The sequence below is a fragment of the Pleurodeles waltl genome, chromosome 3_1 (genome assembly GCF_031143425.1).
Source record: "Pleurodeles waltl isolate 20211129_DDA chromosome 3_1, aPleWal1.hap1.20221129, whole genome shotgun sequence".
In the NCBI taxonomy this organism is placed as follows: domain Eukaryota; kingdom Metazoa; phylum Chordata; class Amphibia; order Caudata; family Salamandridae; genus Pleurodeles; species Pleurodeles waltl.
In genome coordinates this window covers 1,992,950,743-1,992,965,593 of record NC_090440.1, presented here as the reverse complement: position 1 = coordinate 1,992,965,593, position 14,851 = coordinate 1,992,950,743, and the positions used below count along the sequence as shown (strand labels likewise).

The 14,851-nt window shown below is 48.8% G+C and overlaps 1 protein-coding gene across 1 annotated transcript in view; it reads right to left on the bottom strand.

Moving 5' to 3' along the window:
• SMG8 (SMG8 nonsense mediated mRNA decay factor) overlaps window positions 1–11,476 on the bottom strand; it is a 58,807-nt gene extending 47,331 nt beyond the window's left edge. The window contains exon 1 of the mRNA XM_069226417.1: window positions 9,444–11,476. Coding sequence (XP_069082518.1) covers window positions 9,444–11,319 — 1,876 coding nt within the window. The 5' untranslated portion in view covers window positions 11,320–11,476. The remainder of the gene's footprint in view (window positions 1–9,443) is intronic.
• Between the last annotated feature and the right edge of the window lie 3,375 nt (window positions 11,477–14,851).

The following is a 14,851-nucleotide window of genomic DNA, read 5'->3' as shown; positions in this document are numbered from 1 at the left end:
GTGTCGGCGCGGATCCAGCGGAAGATCTTGCGGAGCATGCGGAGGACACAGCGTTGACTTGCTTGGTCATGGGGAAGAGGGTCCAAGATGAAGCCGAGGTTGCGGGCGTGGTCTGTGGGAGTCGGTGCGGTGCCGAGGGCCACCAGGAGTCGTCCCAGGCGGACGGGGTGTTGCCGAGGATGAGGACTTCCGTTTTTTCAGAGTTCAGCTTTAGGCGGCTGAGCCTCATCCAATCTGCGACGTCCTTCATACCCTCTTGTAGGTTGGTCTTGGCGCTGGCGGGGTCCTTGGTGAGGGAGAGTATAAGTTGGGTGTCGTCGGCGTAGGAGGTGATGATGATGTCGTGCTTGCGTACGATGTTGGCGAGGGGGCTCATGTAGACATTGAAGAGTGTTGGGCTGAGCGATGAGCCTTGAGGTACGCCGCAGATGATCTCGGTGGGTTCTGAGCGAAACGGAGGGAGGTAAACTCTTTGGGAACGGTTTGCGAGGAAGAAGGCGATCCAGTCCAGGGCCTAGCCTTGGATCCCGGTGGAGCGGAGGCGGGTGATTAGGGTGCGGTGACAGACGGTGTCAAAGGCAGCCGAGAGGTCGAGAAGAATGAGGGCGACTGTTTCACCGTTGTCCATCAGGGTTCTGATGTCGTCTGTAACTGAGATGAGGGCGGTTTCAGTGCTGTGGTTGGTTCGGAATCCGGTTTGTGAGGGGTCGAGCAGGTTGTTGTCTTCCAGGAAGGTGGTCAGCTGTTTGTTGACGGTCTTCTCTATTACTTTGGCTGGGAAAGGCAGAAGAGAGATGGGGCGGAAGTTTTTCAGGTCGCTCGGGTCAGCTGTAGGTTTCTTTAGTAGGGCGTTGACTTCGGCGTGTTTCCAGCATTCGGGGAAGGTAGCAGAAGAAAAAGAAGAGTTGATGACGGTCTGGAGGTGCGGGGCGATGATGTCGTCGGCTTTGTTAAAGATGAAGTGCGGGCAGGGGTCTGAAGGGGCGCCGGAGTGGATAGAGTTCATGATGGATTCGTTTTCTTCCGTGTTGATGTGGGTCCAGTTGTTGAGGGTGATGGCCGGGGATGCGGGTTCGGTGGTGTTTGGTTGGGTCTGGTGTCCGAAGCTGTCGTGGAGGTCGCTGATCTTGGAGGTCGCTGATCTTGCGATGGAAGAAAGTGGCGAGAGATTCGCACAAATCCTGTGAGGGCGTGACGGCGTTGGCGTTGGCGCTGGGGTTGGAGAACTCCTTGACGATGCTGAAGAGTTCTCTGCTGTTGTGGCTGTTTTTGTCCAGCCTGTCGGTGAAAAAGTTCCTTTTGGCAGCGCGGATCAGGTGGTGTTCGCGGGTAGCGTTCTTGAGGGCGGTCATGTTGTCAGCGGTGTGGTCCTTGCGCCAGGGTTTCTCAAGGGCGCAACAAGTTTTCTTTGATTCTTTGAGGGTGTCAGAGAACCAGAGAGGTTTTTTGGTGTTGGTCTGACGATGCGTGCGTTTGAGGGGAGCAAGGTTGTCTGCGCAGTTGGAGATCCAGTTTGTGAGGTTGAGGGCTGCGTCGTTGGGGTCGGTGGTGAGGGTGGGTTGGTTGGTGGCGAGGAGTTGCTCTTCAGGGATCTTGTTCCACTGTCGACGAGGGATGGGTTGAGTGCGGAGGTGGCGGGTCTCGCGTCGGGATGTGAAGTGGACGCAGCTGTGGTCGGTCCAGTGTAGGGCGGAGGTGTGGCTGAAGAAGACGTGTTTGCTGGCGGAGAAGATAGGGTCGAGCGTGTGTCCGGCAATGTGGGTGGCGGTGTTCACCAGTTGTTTGAGGCCGAGGTTGTCGAGCAGGGTGGTGGTGTTGGGGTCGTTGTTTTGTTCCAGATGGAAGTTGAGGTCGCCTAGGAGGATGTAGTCCGGTGAGGCGAGGGCGTGCGGGGAGATGAAGTCGGCGATGGCGTCGGTGAAAGGGGCGCATGGTCCGGGAGGACGGTAGACGAGGGATCCTCTGAGGGTGGTCCTCGGGTCGGTGCGAATCTGAAAATGCAGGTGTTCAGCGGCGAGAGGGGTGTCTTCGGTGGAGGTGGTGACGCTGATGGAGTCTTTGAAGACGATGGCGATACCTCCTCCTGCTTGGTTGGTGCAGTCTTTCCTGGAGATCTTGTAGCGTTCGGGGATGGCGGTGGCGATGTCTGGAACAGAGGAGGCGTTCATCCAGGTCTCCGTGATGAAGGCGACGTCCGGTGCTGTGGAGTCCAGGAGGTCCCAGAGTTCAACGGCGTGTTTGTGGACGGAGCGAGCATTGACTAGGATGCACTTGAGGTGGTTGATGGCGCGTGTGCTTGTGGTCGTGGTAGTTGCGTGGTGGAAGATGCGTTTGCAGGAGTTGCAGGCGAAGGGTCCATGGGTGCGTTTGGGGTGAGCTTGGAAGCAGGTGTTGGAGCGTCCTGGGTTGAGGGCGTGGAGGGTGGTGGGGTCGTAGCGGATCAGCGGGGCTTGGGAGAGCTGGGGGCTAGGGGTCGTGGCGCTGGGCGCGGGCCAGGCACGGACGGGCGCAGATGGGCTTGCCTCTGGTGCGCCTCCGGCGCGCCAGCGGCGCGCCCGCTGCGCAGTTGCGACCGCCATATGAGGTAGGAGGGGGGGGAGGGGTCAGCTGGGGGAGAATGGGAGCTGGGGGGCGGGGGCATGCAGGAGGTCGCGGCGGGAAAGCGCGAGGGAGGGCGGGACAGGTAGAGTGAGAAGAGCTGGGGGAGGGGGCTTTAAGGGTGGAGGGGGTGAGTGTTAGGAGGTTTAGGAGATTAGGGAGAAAGATAGGAGTAGGGTTGTGAAGATAGGGGAGGGGGGGTTGTAGAGGTGGGTGAGGGTGAAAGGTAGAGTGAGAGGATAGGAAGATAGGTAACAGAGGGGGTGGTGGGAGGGGGGAGAGATAGAGAAATAGATAGAGAGAGAAATAGATAGAGAGAGAAATAGATAGAGAGATAGGAAGATAGGAGGAGGTGGAGAGTGAGGGAGTTAGATAGTGGGATAGAGAGATAGGTAGATAGGAGGAGTGAGGGAGGTAGATAGTGAACGGGTTAGATAGGGGAGATAGAGAGGGGGATGCGAGTGAGAGAGGGGGATGAGGCAGGAGCAGGAGGGCAGGCGCGGGGAGAAGAAGACGGAGGAGGCAGAAGAGCCGAAGGCAGAAGATAGAAGACCAGAAGAACACAGAAGAACACAGAAGAAGATACAGGAAACGAAGAACAGAAGGCAGAAGACCACTGAAGAAGATGAGGAAGAAGAGAGGCGACAGGAGAGGCTGAGAAGCACACAGAAGAAGAGAGAAGACGGGGAAAAGAAGAGTACAGAAGAAGATTACAGACGAGGAGCGAGGAGGAAGAACAGAGAAGAAGAAAAGAAGAAAAGAAGCAGGAGCAGGAGAGAGGGTGAGTAGCGCGGGGCAGAGCGAGGGGCTGGGAGGTGGGGGGTACTTACTGTGAGGTGGGTCTCAGGAACTCAGGAACCTGGAGGAGCTGCAGCGGCAGGGGGAGCGACCTACCCTTGGGTCAAGGGTCGCTACCACTGTCGCGCAGCGGCCGCCATATGAGGTGGGGGGGGGGGGAGGGGTCAGCTGGGGGCGAATGGGAGCTGGGGGGCGGGGGCGTGCAGGAGGTCGCGGCGGGAAAGGGCGAGGGGGGGGACAGGTAGAGTGAGAAGAGCTGGGGGAGGGGGGCTTGAGGGTGGAGGGGGGTGAGTGTTAGGAGGTTTAGGAGATTAGGGAGAAAGATAGGAGTAGGGTTGTGAAGATAGGGAAGGGGGGGTTGTAGAGGTGGGTGAGGGTGAGAGGTAGAGTGAGAGGATAGGAAGATAGGTAATAGAGGGGGTGGCGGGAGGGGGGGAGAGATAAAGAACTAGATAGAGAAAATAGATAGATAGAGAAATCGATAGAGAGATAGGAAGATAGGAGGAGGTGGAGAGTGAGGGAGTTAGATAGTGGGATAGAGAGATAGGTAGATAGGAGGAGTGAGGGAGGTAGATAGTGGACGGGTTAGATAGGGGAGATAGAGAGGGGGATGCGAGTGAGGGAGGGGGATGAGGCAGGAGGGCAGGCACGGGGAGAAGAAGACGGAGGAGGCAGAAGAGCCGAAGGCGGAAGACCGGAAGAACACAGAAGAACACAGAAGAACACAGAAGAACACAGAAGAACACAGAAGAACACAGAGAAAACAAAGAACAGAAGGCAGAAGACCACAGAAGAAGATGAGGAAGAAGAGAGGCGACAGGAGAGGCTGAGAAGCACACAGAAGAAGAGAGAAGACGGGGAAAAGAAGAGTACAGAAGAAGATTACAGACGAGGAGCGAGGAGGAAGAACAGAGAAGAAGAAAAGAAGAAAAGAAGCAGGAGAGAGGGTGAGTAGCGCGGGGCAGAGCGAGGGGGTGGGAGGTACTTACTGTGAGGTGGGTCTCAGGAACTCAGGAACCTGGAGGAGCTGCAGCGGCAGGGGGAGCGACCTACCCTTGGGTCAAGGGTCGCTACCACTGTCGCGCAGCGGCCGGCATATGAGGTAGGAGGGGGGGAGGGGTCAGCTGGGGGCGAATGGGAGCTGGGGGGCGGGGGCGTGCAGGAGGTCGCAGCGGGAAAGCGCGAGGGGGAGGACAGGTAGAGTGAGAAGAGCTGGGGGAGGGGGGCTTAAGGGCAGAGGGGGGTGAGTGTTAGGAGGTTTAGGAGATTAGGGAGAAAGATAGGAGTAGGGTTGTGAAGATAGGGGAGGGGGGGATGTAGAGGTGGGTGAGGGTGAGAGGTAGAGTGAGAGGATAGGAAGATAGGTAATAGAGGGGGTGGCGGGAGGGGGGAGAGATAAAGAACTAGATAGAGAAAATAGATAGATAGAGAAATCGATAGAGAGATAGGAGGAGGTGGAGAGTGAGGGAGTTAGATAGTGGGATAGAGAGATAGGTAGATAGGAGGAGTGAGGGAGGTAGATAGTGAACGGGTTAGATAGAGGAGATAGAGAGGGGGATGCGAGTGAGGGAGGGGGATGAGGCAGGAGGGCAGGCGCGGGGAGAAGAAGACGGAGGAGGCAGAAGAGCCGAAGGCAGAAGATAGAAGACTAGAAGACCACAGAAGACCACAGAAGAAGATACAGAAAACGAAGAACAGAAGGCAGAAGACCACAGAAGAAGATGAGGAAGAAGAGAGGCGACAGGAGAGGCTGAGAAGCACACAGAAGAAGAGAGAAGACGGGGAAAAGAAGAGTACAGAAGAAGATTACAGACAAGGAGCGAGGAGGAAGAACAGAAGAAAAGAAGCAGGAGAGAGGGTGAGTAGCGCGGGGCAGAGCGAGGGGCTGGGAGGAGGGGGGGGGTACTTACTGTGAGGTGGGTCTCAGGAACTCAGGAACCTGGAGGAGCTGCAGCGGCATGTCATGTGTAGATTGCAGCAGCTGTCATGTGTAGATTATCACTGACAATCATTGTTTACATTGCACGAAATAGATTTAAAAAAAAAAAAAAAAAATCACCTGAGATAAGCAAAATAATACACTTGTCGAGCAGAACAGGACTCCAGTAGAAGCAGGGGTTGTGGGAAGGCAGACAGAATGGGCAAGGGTGTTTCACTAATGACTTAGTTTAAGCCTGCCTTGTGGTCTGCGCACAATGTCTCGCGATAAGGTGCATAGCTTGCTTGGTTTTGAGAAGTTGTTTCGTTGATGTAAAGATTATTGCACAGCTGAGCATTTCACATAGTTTTTACTGATACCTGCCTTTTCATTGGGTGGAATGTTTTGCGTTACAAGGCCCCAGAGAAGGAAAGCTTAATGGTCAAAATATGAATCGCCTGATTTATTTAAGTATTAGTAGCAGGTTTAGAGCCACTGTAACTGAAAGGTGCAAAAGCGGAAGCTTCGAGATGAAATTACCAGATACACCAAGACGGGCAACAACTGTGAGCATTTTAAAAAGGCTAGGGATACGCTGTGATTTTATCGACTTCAAATAAAAACTTACATTTCTCGGTGCCCAGAGGTCATTGCTACTACAGTGCGAGGTTGATTTCCAATCCATTATCATGCTGAATTGTTTTACTTATGATAAATAAGGAGTCCCTTTACTGGGGGGTAAGGGGGTAGGGCAGCCATAAACCATTTGGTCAACAAACCTAAACTTTTCATGCAGCCTGGGGCACAGAAATCAACAAGAGAATGTTAATGGCCAGTCTATCAGGGCTTCTTCCTGCGCACTGACATCCTCTCTGTGCGAAGTATGAAAAGAGGGTGGGCAGGCGCATAAATACGCAGCCTACAGGGAACTCGGGTGTGCGGAGAACAGTGCTTAATTTCAGCCGGTGGTTTCCGGTGCTCGGCACCTGCACTTAATTCTTACTACCGGCGCTTGTGACAGTCTGCTACATTGTGGTGCTGTCTGCCAAATCTGGGTATGAGCACAACAGCAGTTGTTTCTAATGCATATTAAATTAATAATCACTAATAGATGCCACCCAAGCCATTCTCATAGCTTTGGGGGGTCTTGAATAAAATGAATTTTTGCTGCTTCGAGTTGATGCTGGCTCCTAATGAAAGAAAAGATTCTGCCAAATGTGATGGTAAAGGCCAACCCACAGGACCATCGACATGCATGGTAACTGCTTTACTCACATTTGTTTAAATGGCAGAGCATGCTCTCCTTGAACTAGCATTACAAAGCAGTTATTCTTGGAGCAATTTGGAAGGTTAATAAACCTGAAGAATTAGTCTTCTAACGTATCTACAGTAGCTTTTGATGGGTGCACTACTGATCAGACTAGGCTTTACAGAATCAACTCGGTATTTAAAGAGCTGTAATACAGACCGTTGTCTTTATTTGGCACTCAAAGGGCTAACTGTGATGGGGTAGAAAGCCCAGTGGAAACTAGGCAGAGTGCTGCATTCTTGAAGTAAGGAACAGGTGTTAGTAGTCAAAGAATCGAAATGTGGGGAATGAGCACATACAGAATAACACTGAAATATGGTCCTTGACTGGTGAGACAGAAATTGAGGGTAGCACCCATTAATATCAAGAAATAAAATGAGTGAGGTGCTGGATACGTGTCTCCCTTAACTTTATCCTGCAAATCATGTTACAAGTTGAGTCTCAAGCATGCAGTAGAAATCTGGGACCTCCTCGACTCGACTGCCCCGGACGTCACCTTCTTTACGGAGACATGGATCACCCCCACCTCTGCCCTGGACATCACCACGGCCATCCCGAACAACTACAAAATCATCCACAAGGACAGAGCCAACCAGCCTGGAGGAGACATTGCCATAGTCTGCAAGAACACCCTCTGCCTGGCAACCACCGAGTCACAGTCTCAGCCAACCCACGAACACCTACACTTCCAGATTCAGACCAACCCCATCTCCTCGCTCCGTGCGATCTACAGGCCACCCAGACTCCAATTCTGCAAGGACATAGCCGACCTTGTCGCCCCCCCCTCCCTTCCAAGCACTCACTTACTCAGACTACATCCTACTTGCTACGCAATCAAGAATAATAAAATGCACAAAAAGAAATACATAACCAGAGCGTGATGAAACAGCTAACTCTTTTGGCGAATGCAACATTAAAATGTGGCAAAAGAGGGACGAAATCACTGACACACATAACCTTAACGCTTTTAACATTCATTGTTCGCAAATCAATTCATGTTTTTGGCATTAATGTTAAGGGCATGGAGATAGGGCCAGTTTTAACCCATACAGTAGATAACTGCCTTTCCTGTAAGCACATATTTCTCGCTTTGAGCTTGACTGGGATATATCGATAAACTTTGCAAGAGAAATCAGAACCCTGCTTGTCTTTTGGAACAATTTAAGGAAGGAACAAATACAGCAACTCCACTTCTGAAGGGACCAGCGATCTGCAGCCAGAACCTGGGGTGTCAAAGTGGGGGAGGTTAAGGTGACAAAGGGTCTCAGCACAACATCAATAACCCAAGATTAGCATTATAACACTTATCATGACCAAGGACAAGACACTAAACCAGACGTGCTTGCATTCACTCCTACTGCGTGACGAATGGGAAAGAGTGGGATCGATGCCTGTGAATGACAGATGCCTGCCCTCACACAGGGACGAAGACCCTAAAACCCAAAACCATGATGCTAAAAGTGTCACTGGACTACAGTGGATACTGTCAGACTACAATGGAAATGAAGTGCTTTAGAAAGCAAAGCCCTGTGACACAGTGCAGAGAAGTTGATTTACTGCCTGGCTTCCATCTCCTACTACAAAGCGAGGCTGGGCAGGCATCCTGGGAGAAGACAGCCAGAGTTAAGTACATTGATTTGTTCAGAGGTACGATTGTATCTCTAAACAAGTGAATCTATTTAATATTTGTGTTTAATACTGTTGTGCAGCCCCTTAGCCCTAAAGGAGAAAAAGCCCCTGGTTTAGGGTGATGAGATTGCTTCTAGTGACATTTCCAGTTCAAAGCGGGGAAAAGAAAAAAAATATGTTGAAAGCTACCCAAAACTCAAAAAATACTCACAGTGCCAGAACACCTGAAGCACACAAGAGATTTCCCAGGCAGCTTGCAAGGCCCAAAAATACTATAGTGTTCCCTTTCAAGATAGACACTGTTTTCCCCAGCTCCTGGTTCTGACACACAACTAATGCAAACAGAATATCATCCCGTAAACCCCAACAAAATTAAGAAGGCTGGCTAGAGGGGGCAGATTTGAGTGGCTTCCCACAGAATAGCAGCTTCCCTCTCCTACTCTGGCAGAATGCACGGGTAAGGCACCGGGAGTCAGTACTACAGCATTACAGCTGGACTCGCGGCCATGCCATGGCTCAAGAGGCTGTACGAGTAAATTATCTAGAATCTACTTGCGATAGAGGGCTTTGACTCCCTTGAAGCGCGCTGCCTGGACCTACTGTGGGAGCACACTGGTTCCTGTCAGGGTTGATCTAAAACACCCGACGTCCAGTCAGGTTTGAGGCCAAACAATTGAGGGAAAGAGACTAAAGCTCACCCTTCAGACCCATGAAGGCGGTCCAACTTGCTGCTCAATTTTGATTCAGTCTAAGTTTTACAAAGGCTATGGGGTGAATGTATAAAGCGTTCACTCACGACCCTCACCTAATAGAAGTTAACAACCAGAGAGCAAAGGTATGTGTCAACGCCCAGTGAGGCGTGTAATTATCAGCAAAATAATTCCAGTGAAACAAAAAACGGGCACAGGGAGTTCATCTAACAGCAACGAAGGGACTATAATGATGAAGAAGGACGTGGCGGTATTGTATTTTAATAAGGGGGTAAAAAAGTTAATTGAAAAAAATAAGGAAATTGTTTTGATCTGTAAGGCAGCAGCAGGTGCATCGACCGGGTACAAGTGTCCCTTCTTGTTTACTATTATTTTTACTTTGGCACATCAGAAACTATTTCATATTAAATAATAAAGAATGACTGACTTATGATAATGTAACCACTGCACCCCTAAAGAGCTTTGGCTGCCAGTCACCTACCTGATTTCGGGAGGAAGTGAAATTTATGTACACAATGCTGATCAGATAAGCTCCTCTCCTCACAGAGTTGATGCCCGCTGCTCCAGAACTTGTAACAGTCTTCACTGAGGTGGAGGGCATATTTCTGAAACGCTGGCCCACGGGCATGTTGGCTATACACACGAAGCGCTTGGGACAACTGGTTTTTATGAATAGTGGTGGTGTAATTATGGGGCAGGTTTGACTGGTATGCGCTGTGGGCCATTGGGAGTGCCTTTTGGCAACGGTTTTCAGAAAATTTAGTGTCCGCGTCTAGAAAGCCTTCCAAGACTTTCATGTTGCTCAGGACTTTGGCAGTCAAGCCTCCAACATAGGGCGCTGGCTCGTCGTCCTTATTTTCAATCACAGCTTCGTACAACTTCAAGGCTACGGAGATCCACTTCTGATAAGTGGGTAGTTCAAAGTGTGACGGTTGTGGGTTTCTGCCCACGCTATCATCAAAACCCTTTTTTGTCAACACAAGGTCCACGTGCTGGAAGAGAAACTCTTTGAGTGTGCAATCAACTAGCTGGCCAGAGGAGCTCGTGTTACTTTCGATATTGAAAGACAGTTGTCGGCTATGCCTCATCATCTGGAAGCGCCGGGGCCCGGAGATGGGCATGGGAGACTCATTGTCCCTCTGTACACAATTATGCTTCAGTTGTTCCAACAACATGCCAACGGGGTCTTCATTTTGTCCTGGCACGATATAGACAAACGCCTGGTTGGCAGGGACAGTGAAAAGGCAGTTGACGCTTTGGTTGGTCAGCACTCTGCTTTTTCGAAAAATCCTGTATATCTGATCTTCCAAGGCATGCTGCAATCTTCTTTTGGGAGAGTGTTTTTTGGGCTTTTCGCTTAAAGAATCTGGATTTTTGCTCTCCACTTTGAGGGCCCCGTTCAGCTGAAAAACGAAGAGGAGCCTAGGAGGACAGGACCGGCAGTTTAGCTTCCAATCCAGGCCAACTGAACAGTCCTTGATGGATGCCTTAAGGGAAGGCAGGAGCTTCTGGCGAAGTGTGTCAAGGGCCCGGAAGACTTTGTCGTACGTAATATCAAAGGAGCAGGTGGGGTGGGCTAGAAGCAGTATGTGACAGACAGAAAAGAGGTAGAGCAAGTTCATGCAGTAGAACTTCTCCTCTTGCTTCCAAAAATCGTGGGCCTCGGCGTGGGTGGTGTCGTCGCCCAGGGCCCTGCATGCCTCCAGCAGCTGCTGGCTGTCACACACGGAGGTCAGGACCAGGAACAGCACCTTGCTCTCCTGGCTGTGATAGGCTTGAATCAAGTTATAATCCTGCTCCTGATGCTCATCAATATCCTGTCCTCCTGATTTCCGGTCATAATCATCCTCGTCTTCCTCCTGGTCCTCCTCCATGTCTTCCTCTCCCGCCCTCCTGTTAAACCCCTGGTACTCATCTTTATCTTGCCCCTCAGGCAACCTGTTGTACTCCTGGTGCTCCTCAATATCCTGTCCCTCAGATTTTCGGGGGCTGTCTGGACTCTTTTCCAGGTCCTTTCCTGCATTCTGCTTCCTGTGACACTGCTGCTGTTCCTCTAATTCTTTTCCACTATTCTGCTTTCTATCATGCCCCCGAGAGTCGTTCCCCGACTCGCTCTGGAGTTCTTCCTCATAGAGACCCCCCGGTTTTCGATGAAAGAGAGGGAAAACCTGGCGGTCGCAGAGAGTGTTCACCAGATTGTGCTTCTCGGAGATAAGGCGGGCCGCCGCCTTGCCGAAGAGGCCCACCACGCAGACCTCGTCATCCTTGCAGTGTAGCTCCCTTACATCGGAGTTGAGCAGGTCTCGTAGGGCAGAGGGTGCAGCTAAATTCACGCGGGGAGCCTCCCGGCAGCCCATACCGAGGCCCCTGGGGCAGCTGACTGCGGGTGCAATGCTGTCTGTAGCACTGCCCGTGCTGGAACTGGAAAAGCGAACCTTAGTTACGAAGGTTCCAGGTGCCGGGGAAGACAGCTTGAAACAGATCACCTTCTCCGCTGTGATCTCCTTTAAACTCCTCTCTAAAGATGGTCTCCGGAACGGTGTTTTGTTGGAAACCCTCCCCAACCTGGCATGGCCGACATTCTAACACCGTACCAGCACGGTCGCCATCTTGGAATGATGAGGCATTTCATCAGTCCTTATTTTAGCGCGCCTATAAGGATTGAACAACGTTTATTGCAAATGAAATTGTAAATAATGCTGTAATATTCACACTTTTTATGGTGTTATAACCGCAGCAAGTAAACGTTTAAAATAAATATTATTTGGAATAATTTATATTTTTGAAACGTCGTGAATTTGTCAATCAGTGAGTTCGGTGGGGATCGCTAATCCATTTATTTTAGCTCTCGTTAAATTTCCACAGGTCATTGTTTCTTGTCTTTTGTGTCTCAAGTGTATCTTTATTGTTTCGGCTAAAAAGCCGCACAGTCCAAACCAATCCACATAAAACATTGAAAAAACACATTAAAATACACTAACTCACTCACCTGGTCTGCAATTTGCCGGGCATTGGGACTGGAGCATATAGCTCTGGTGTATGCATTTTGATCAATGACTCTGGTGTATGAATTTCAATCAATGATTTGTTTGAAAGCATTTTCTTATCCGTGGGTGTGGGACGCAGATTTACATCTATGCCTACAATCTGCGAGGTATCAAGGACGTGAGACTCTGGAATAAACTTCCTACTCAAAGATTCTTTTTGTCTCTTTTCTTGTTTCTGAGAATGGTATAATGGGAGCAGGCAGCGCTAGTCTGAGCTGGCTGTTCCATGCACGAATGTACCCACCACCATAGGGGCACGCTCATATGGCTGTTCTTTTTTGTTTACTTATTTGTAACATTTCTATAGTTTCAAAATGTTTACGTGTTAAATCCCCACGTTAGGAGTGAAACGTAGAGTGACACTTTTTTTTTACAAGCTGGGCAATGTTCAAATGTATGTGTAAACCATTATGTTCTAGAATTACTCAAAGTTTACGATACAAGGGTCTTAAAAGAACGATACAGCAGTTTGTATTTCTGAGGATCATGCACCTTGTACGTGGTGTGTTGCCTGTGACTTATGCCTGCTGCATTATGGCCAAGATGTTCAGGGCTTGTAGTTTTTCATCTCCATTGTACTTTGACCTCCTTTGGAAACTGTACTGTTTATATTGCTAGAGCTTTTTCCTTTCTGCATAAAGTTGGCTTAAGCTAACCTGGGTTGTGTTAAACTGTCCTCTATTTTACCCTAATGTCACAATATCTCAAACGATGACTATTGCTGTTCTTCCTTTTCTAAATAAAGATATTGCAAGAGTCACACTAATAAACAGTGTTCACAGACACTTTCTCTCATTGTACCTAACCAAGGACATTTTAACTGTCCCAGGCTATCGTTATACAATGTGTCAATTGAACTGCTTGAATAAACTGTGAGAACGTCTGCAAACGTCATGTCCTGCTTCATGAGAGAAACTTCGAATGTATTCCATAGTAAAATGTTTCCTTTTACCTGTTCACCATTGGTGCATATACTGTGAACCATGTGTTCCTATACAAATGTATGAATGTCTTTGTTTAAAGTTCTCTTAAAGGATGTGCAGATTTTTATGTGAAGGTAACAGTTTTTCCTCAACATTCAAAGGCAAATCTATGCTGGATTTCGCTTACAACTGTACTGAGTTCTCTGTACTTATGATTTGTATGCTTTGCTGATGGATTTACCTATGACATATTTCATGCAAACTACTTACTGATTATTTACATAAAGCCTTGAAGTGATAACTCTTGTCTGTCATTCTTACAAGATTGTTTATCATCTGCTGTTGAGTCTAACCGATTAAACGGAAGTGACGGCTTCAGTGGGGGTGCACCAAATGCTGTATGGGGCCTACACCGCTCCCAGCCCCAACCCCAGCCGTTAGCATGCCCCATGAGTTGCATTTTATGTATGTTTACACTCTGACAATATATATTGGATGAGTTGGGTACAGAGACAAATTAAGCCTTCGTGTTATCCTTCTCTCAAAACTTCCAATGAGGTTTTGATGTAACATATCCTCAGTGGGCTTCATTCATGGCATGCAGGACCTTGTGACAGCTCACTACTTAACTAAGTCCCACCTGTTGCCAACCCTTTCACACTGATATAGATATATATGTATGATCGATATACAGTCCTTGGTCCAGTAGCATATTTTCCTATGCCCAAACCTACCAGTGTAGCAGAATCCTCATATCAGCACCAACTGTTCAACTTGGATCTCTGTACACAGCTTTGATGTTTTACTTGTGTTGGTTTGGAGGACCAAGCTTGTTAGATCATCACTCATGCTTGCTATTCCAAAACGGCACCTCTATAATTAAGGCAAAGTCACTTGGGTAGTTGCTTTGACCTGTAGTACACCCAGGACAAGAACCAATACCTTTCTCATTATGTGTCACTAAATGTAGCAGAGCAGATTAAATCCGGTTCTGTATAAAATTAAATTGTAAATCATGCATTCTTGAAATAAGTGGTTGATGAAGCCTTTTTGGGCCTGCATTCTTAAGGAAACATTATTTTTACATGGAAGCAAATCCCAGTGGACACCACGTACATTGAAACAGTTGTGTGAGCCTCAAAAGTAAATTTTCCATGCAGCCAATGCGAGTTAAAATGTACATTTAGAATGGCAAACATCACAGATTTTGTTAGCTCTTGCACTGAGCTTGCTCGTTGAGTGAGTTCTTGCATATCTCTGGCACACATAGCCCTGGCTGCAATGTCCAGGAACTGTTTAGTGCTGCGCACACTGGTAACAAAATTAGAGGGAACACTGGTAACTGGTAAATAGGCTGTACAATTATGCATGGATATGGGCTACATGTCATTCAATCATGCAGCGGACTCGACTCTGCTGCTGCCTACTGAACTCACCTTTTGAGTCCAGTTATTGAATCCTCTGGGAACCCTGCAGCGGTATCAAAGTTTGTCTTCTTAATCTTTCTCCTTGAAATGTTTATTGTGTTTTGATTCTATAGAATGATTCTGTAGGGTTGTGTGATTGTGCTTCTATGAAATGGCAACACTTCGAATGTGGTCTATGTCATCACCTGTCCATGTATTGTGGTATATATTGGACAGATGACACAAACAATTCGAATCAGAATATGCCAACAAAGAAATTGCCTTAGGTGTCAGGTCATGACTGCCCCGTTGGTTGAACATTTTGATGAGTTAAACCATAATGAGAACAACCTATGCTGGCAAATCATCACTGTGGTGAAGCAGTTGGACAGAGATGGCAGCGTGTAAGCTATGTTGAACAAGGAAGAACTGAAATGGATTTTTGGTACTGACAGCTTACATCCATGACAAAATAAAATTGAGGACTGGGTATCTTTGCTATAAAAATTCAGA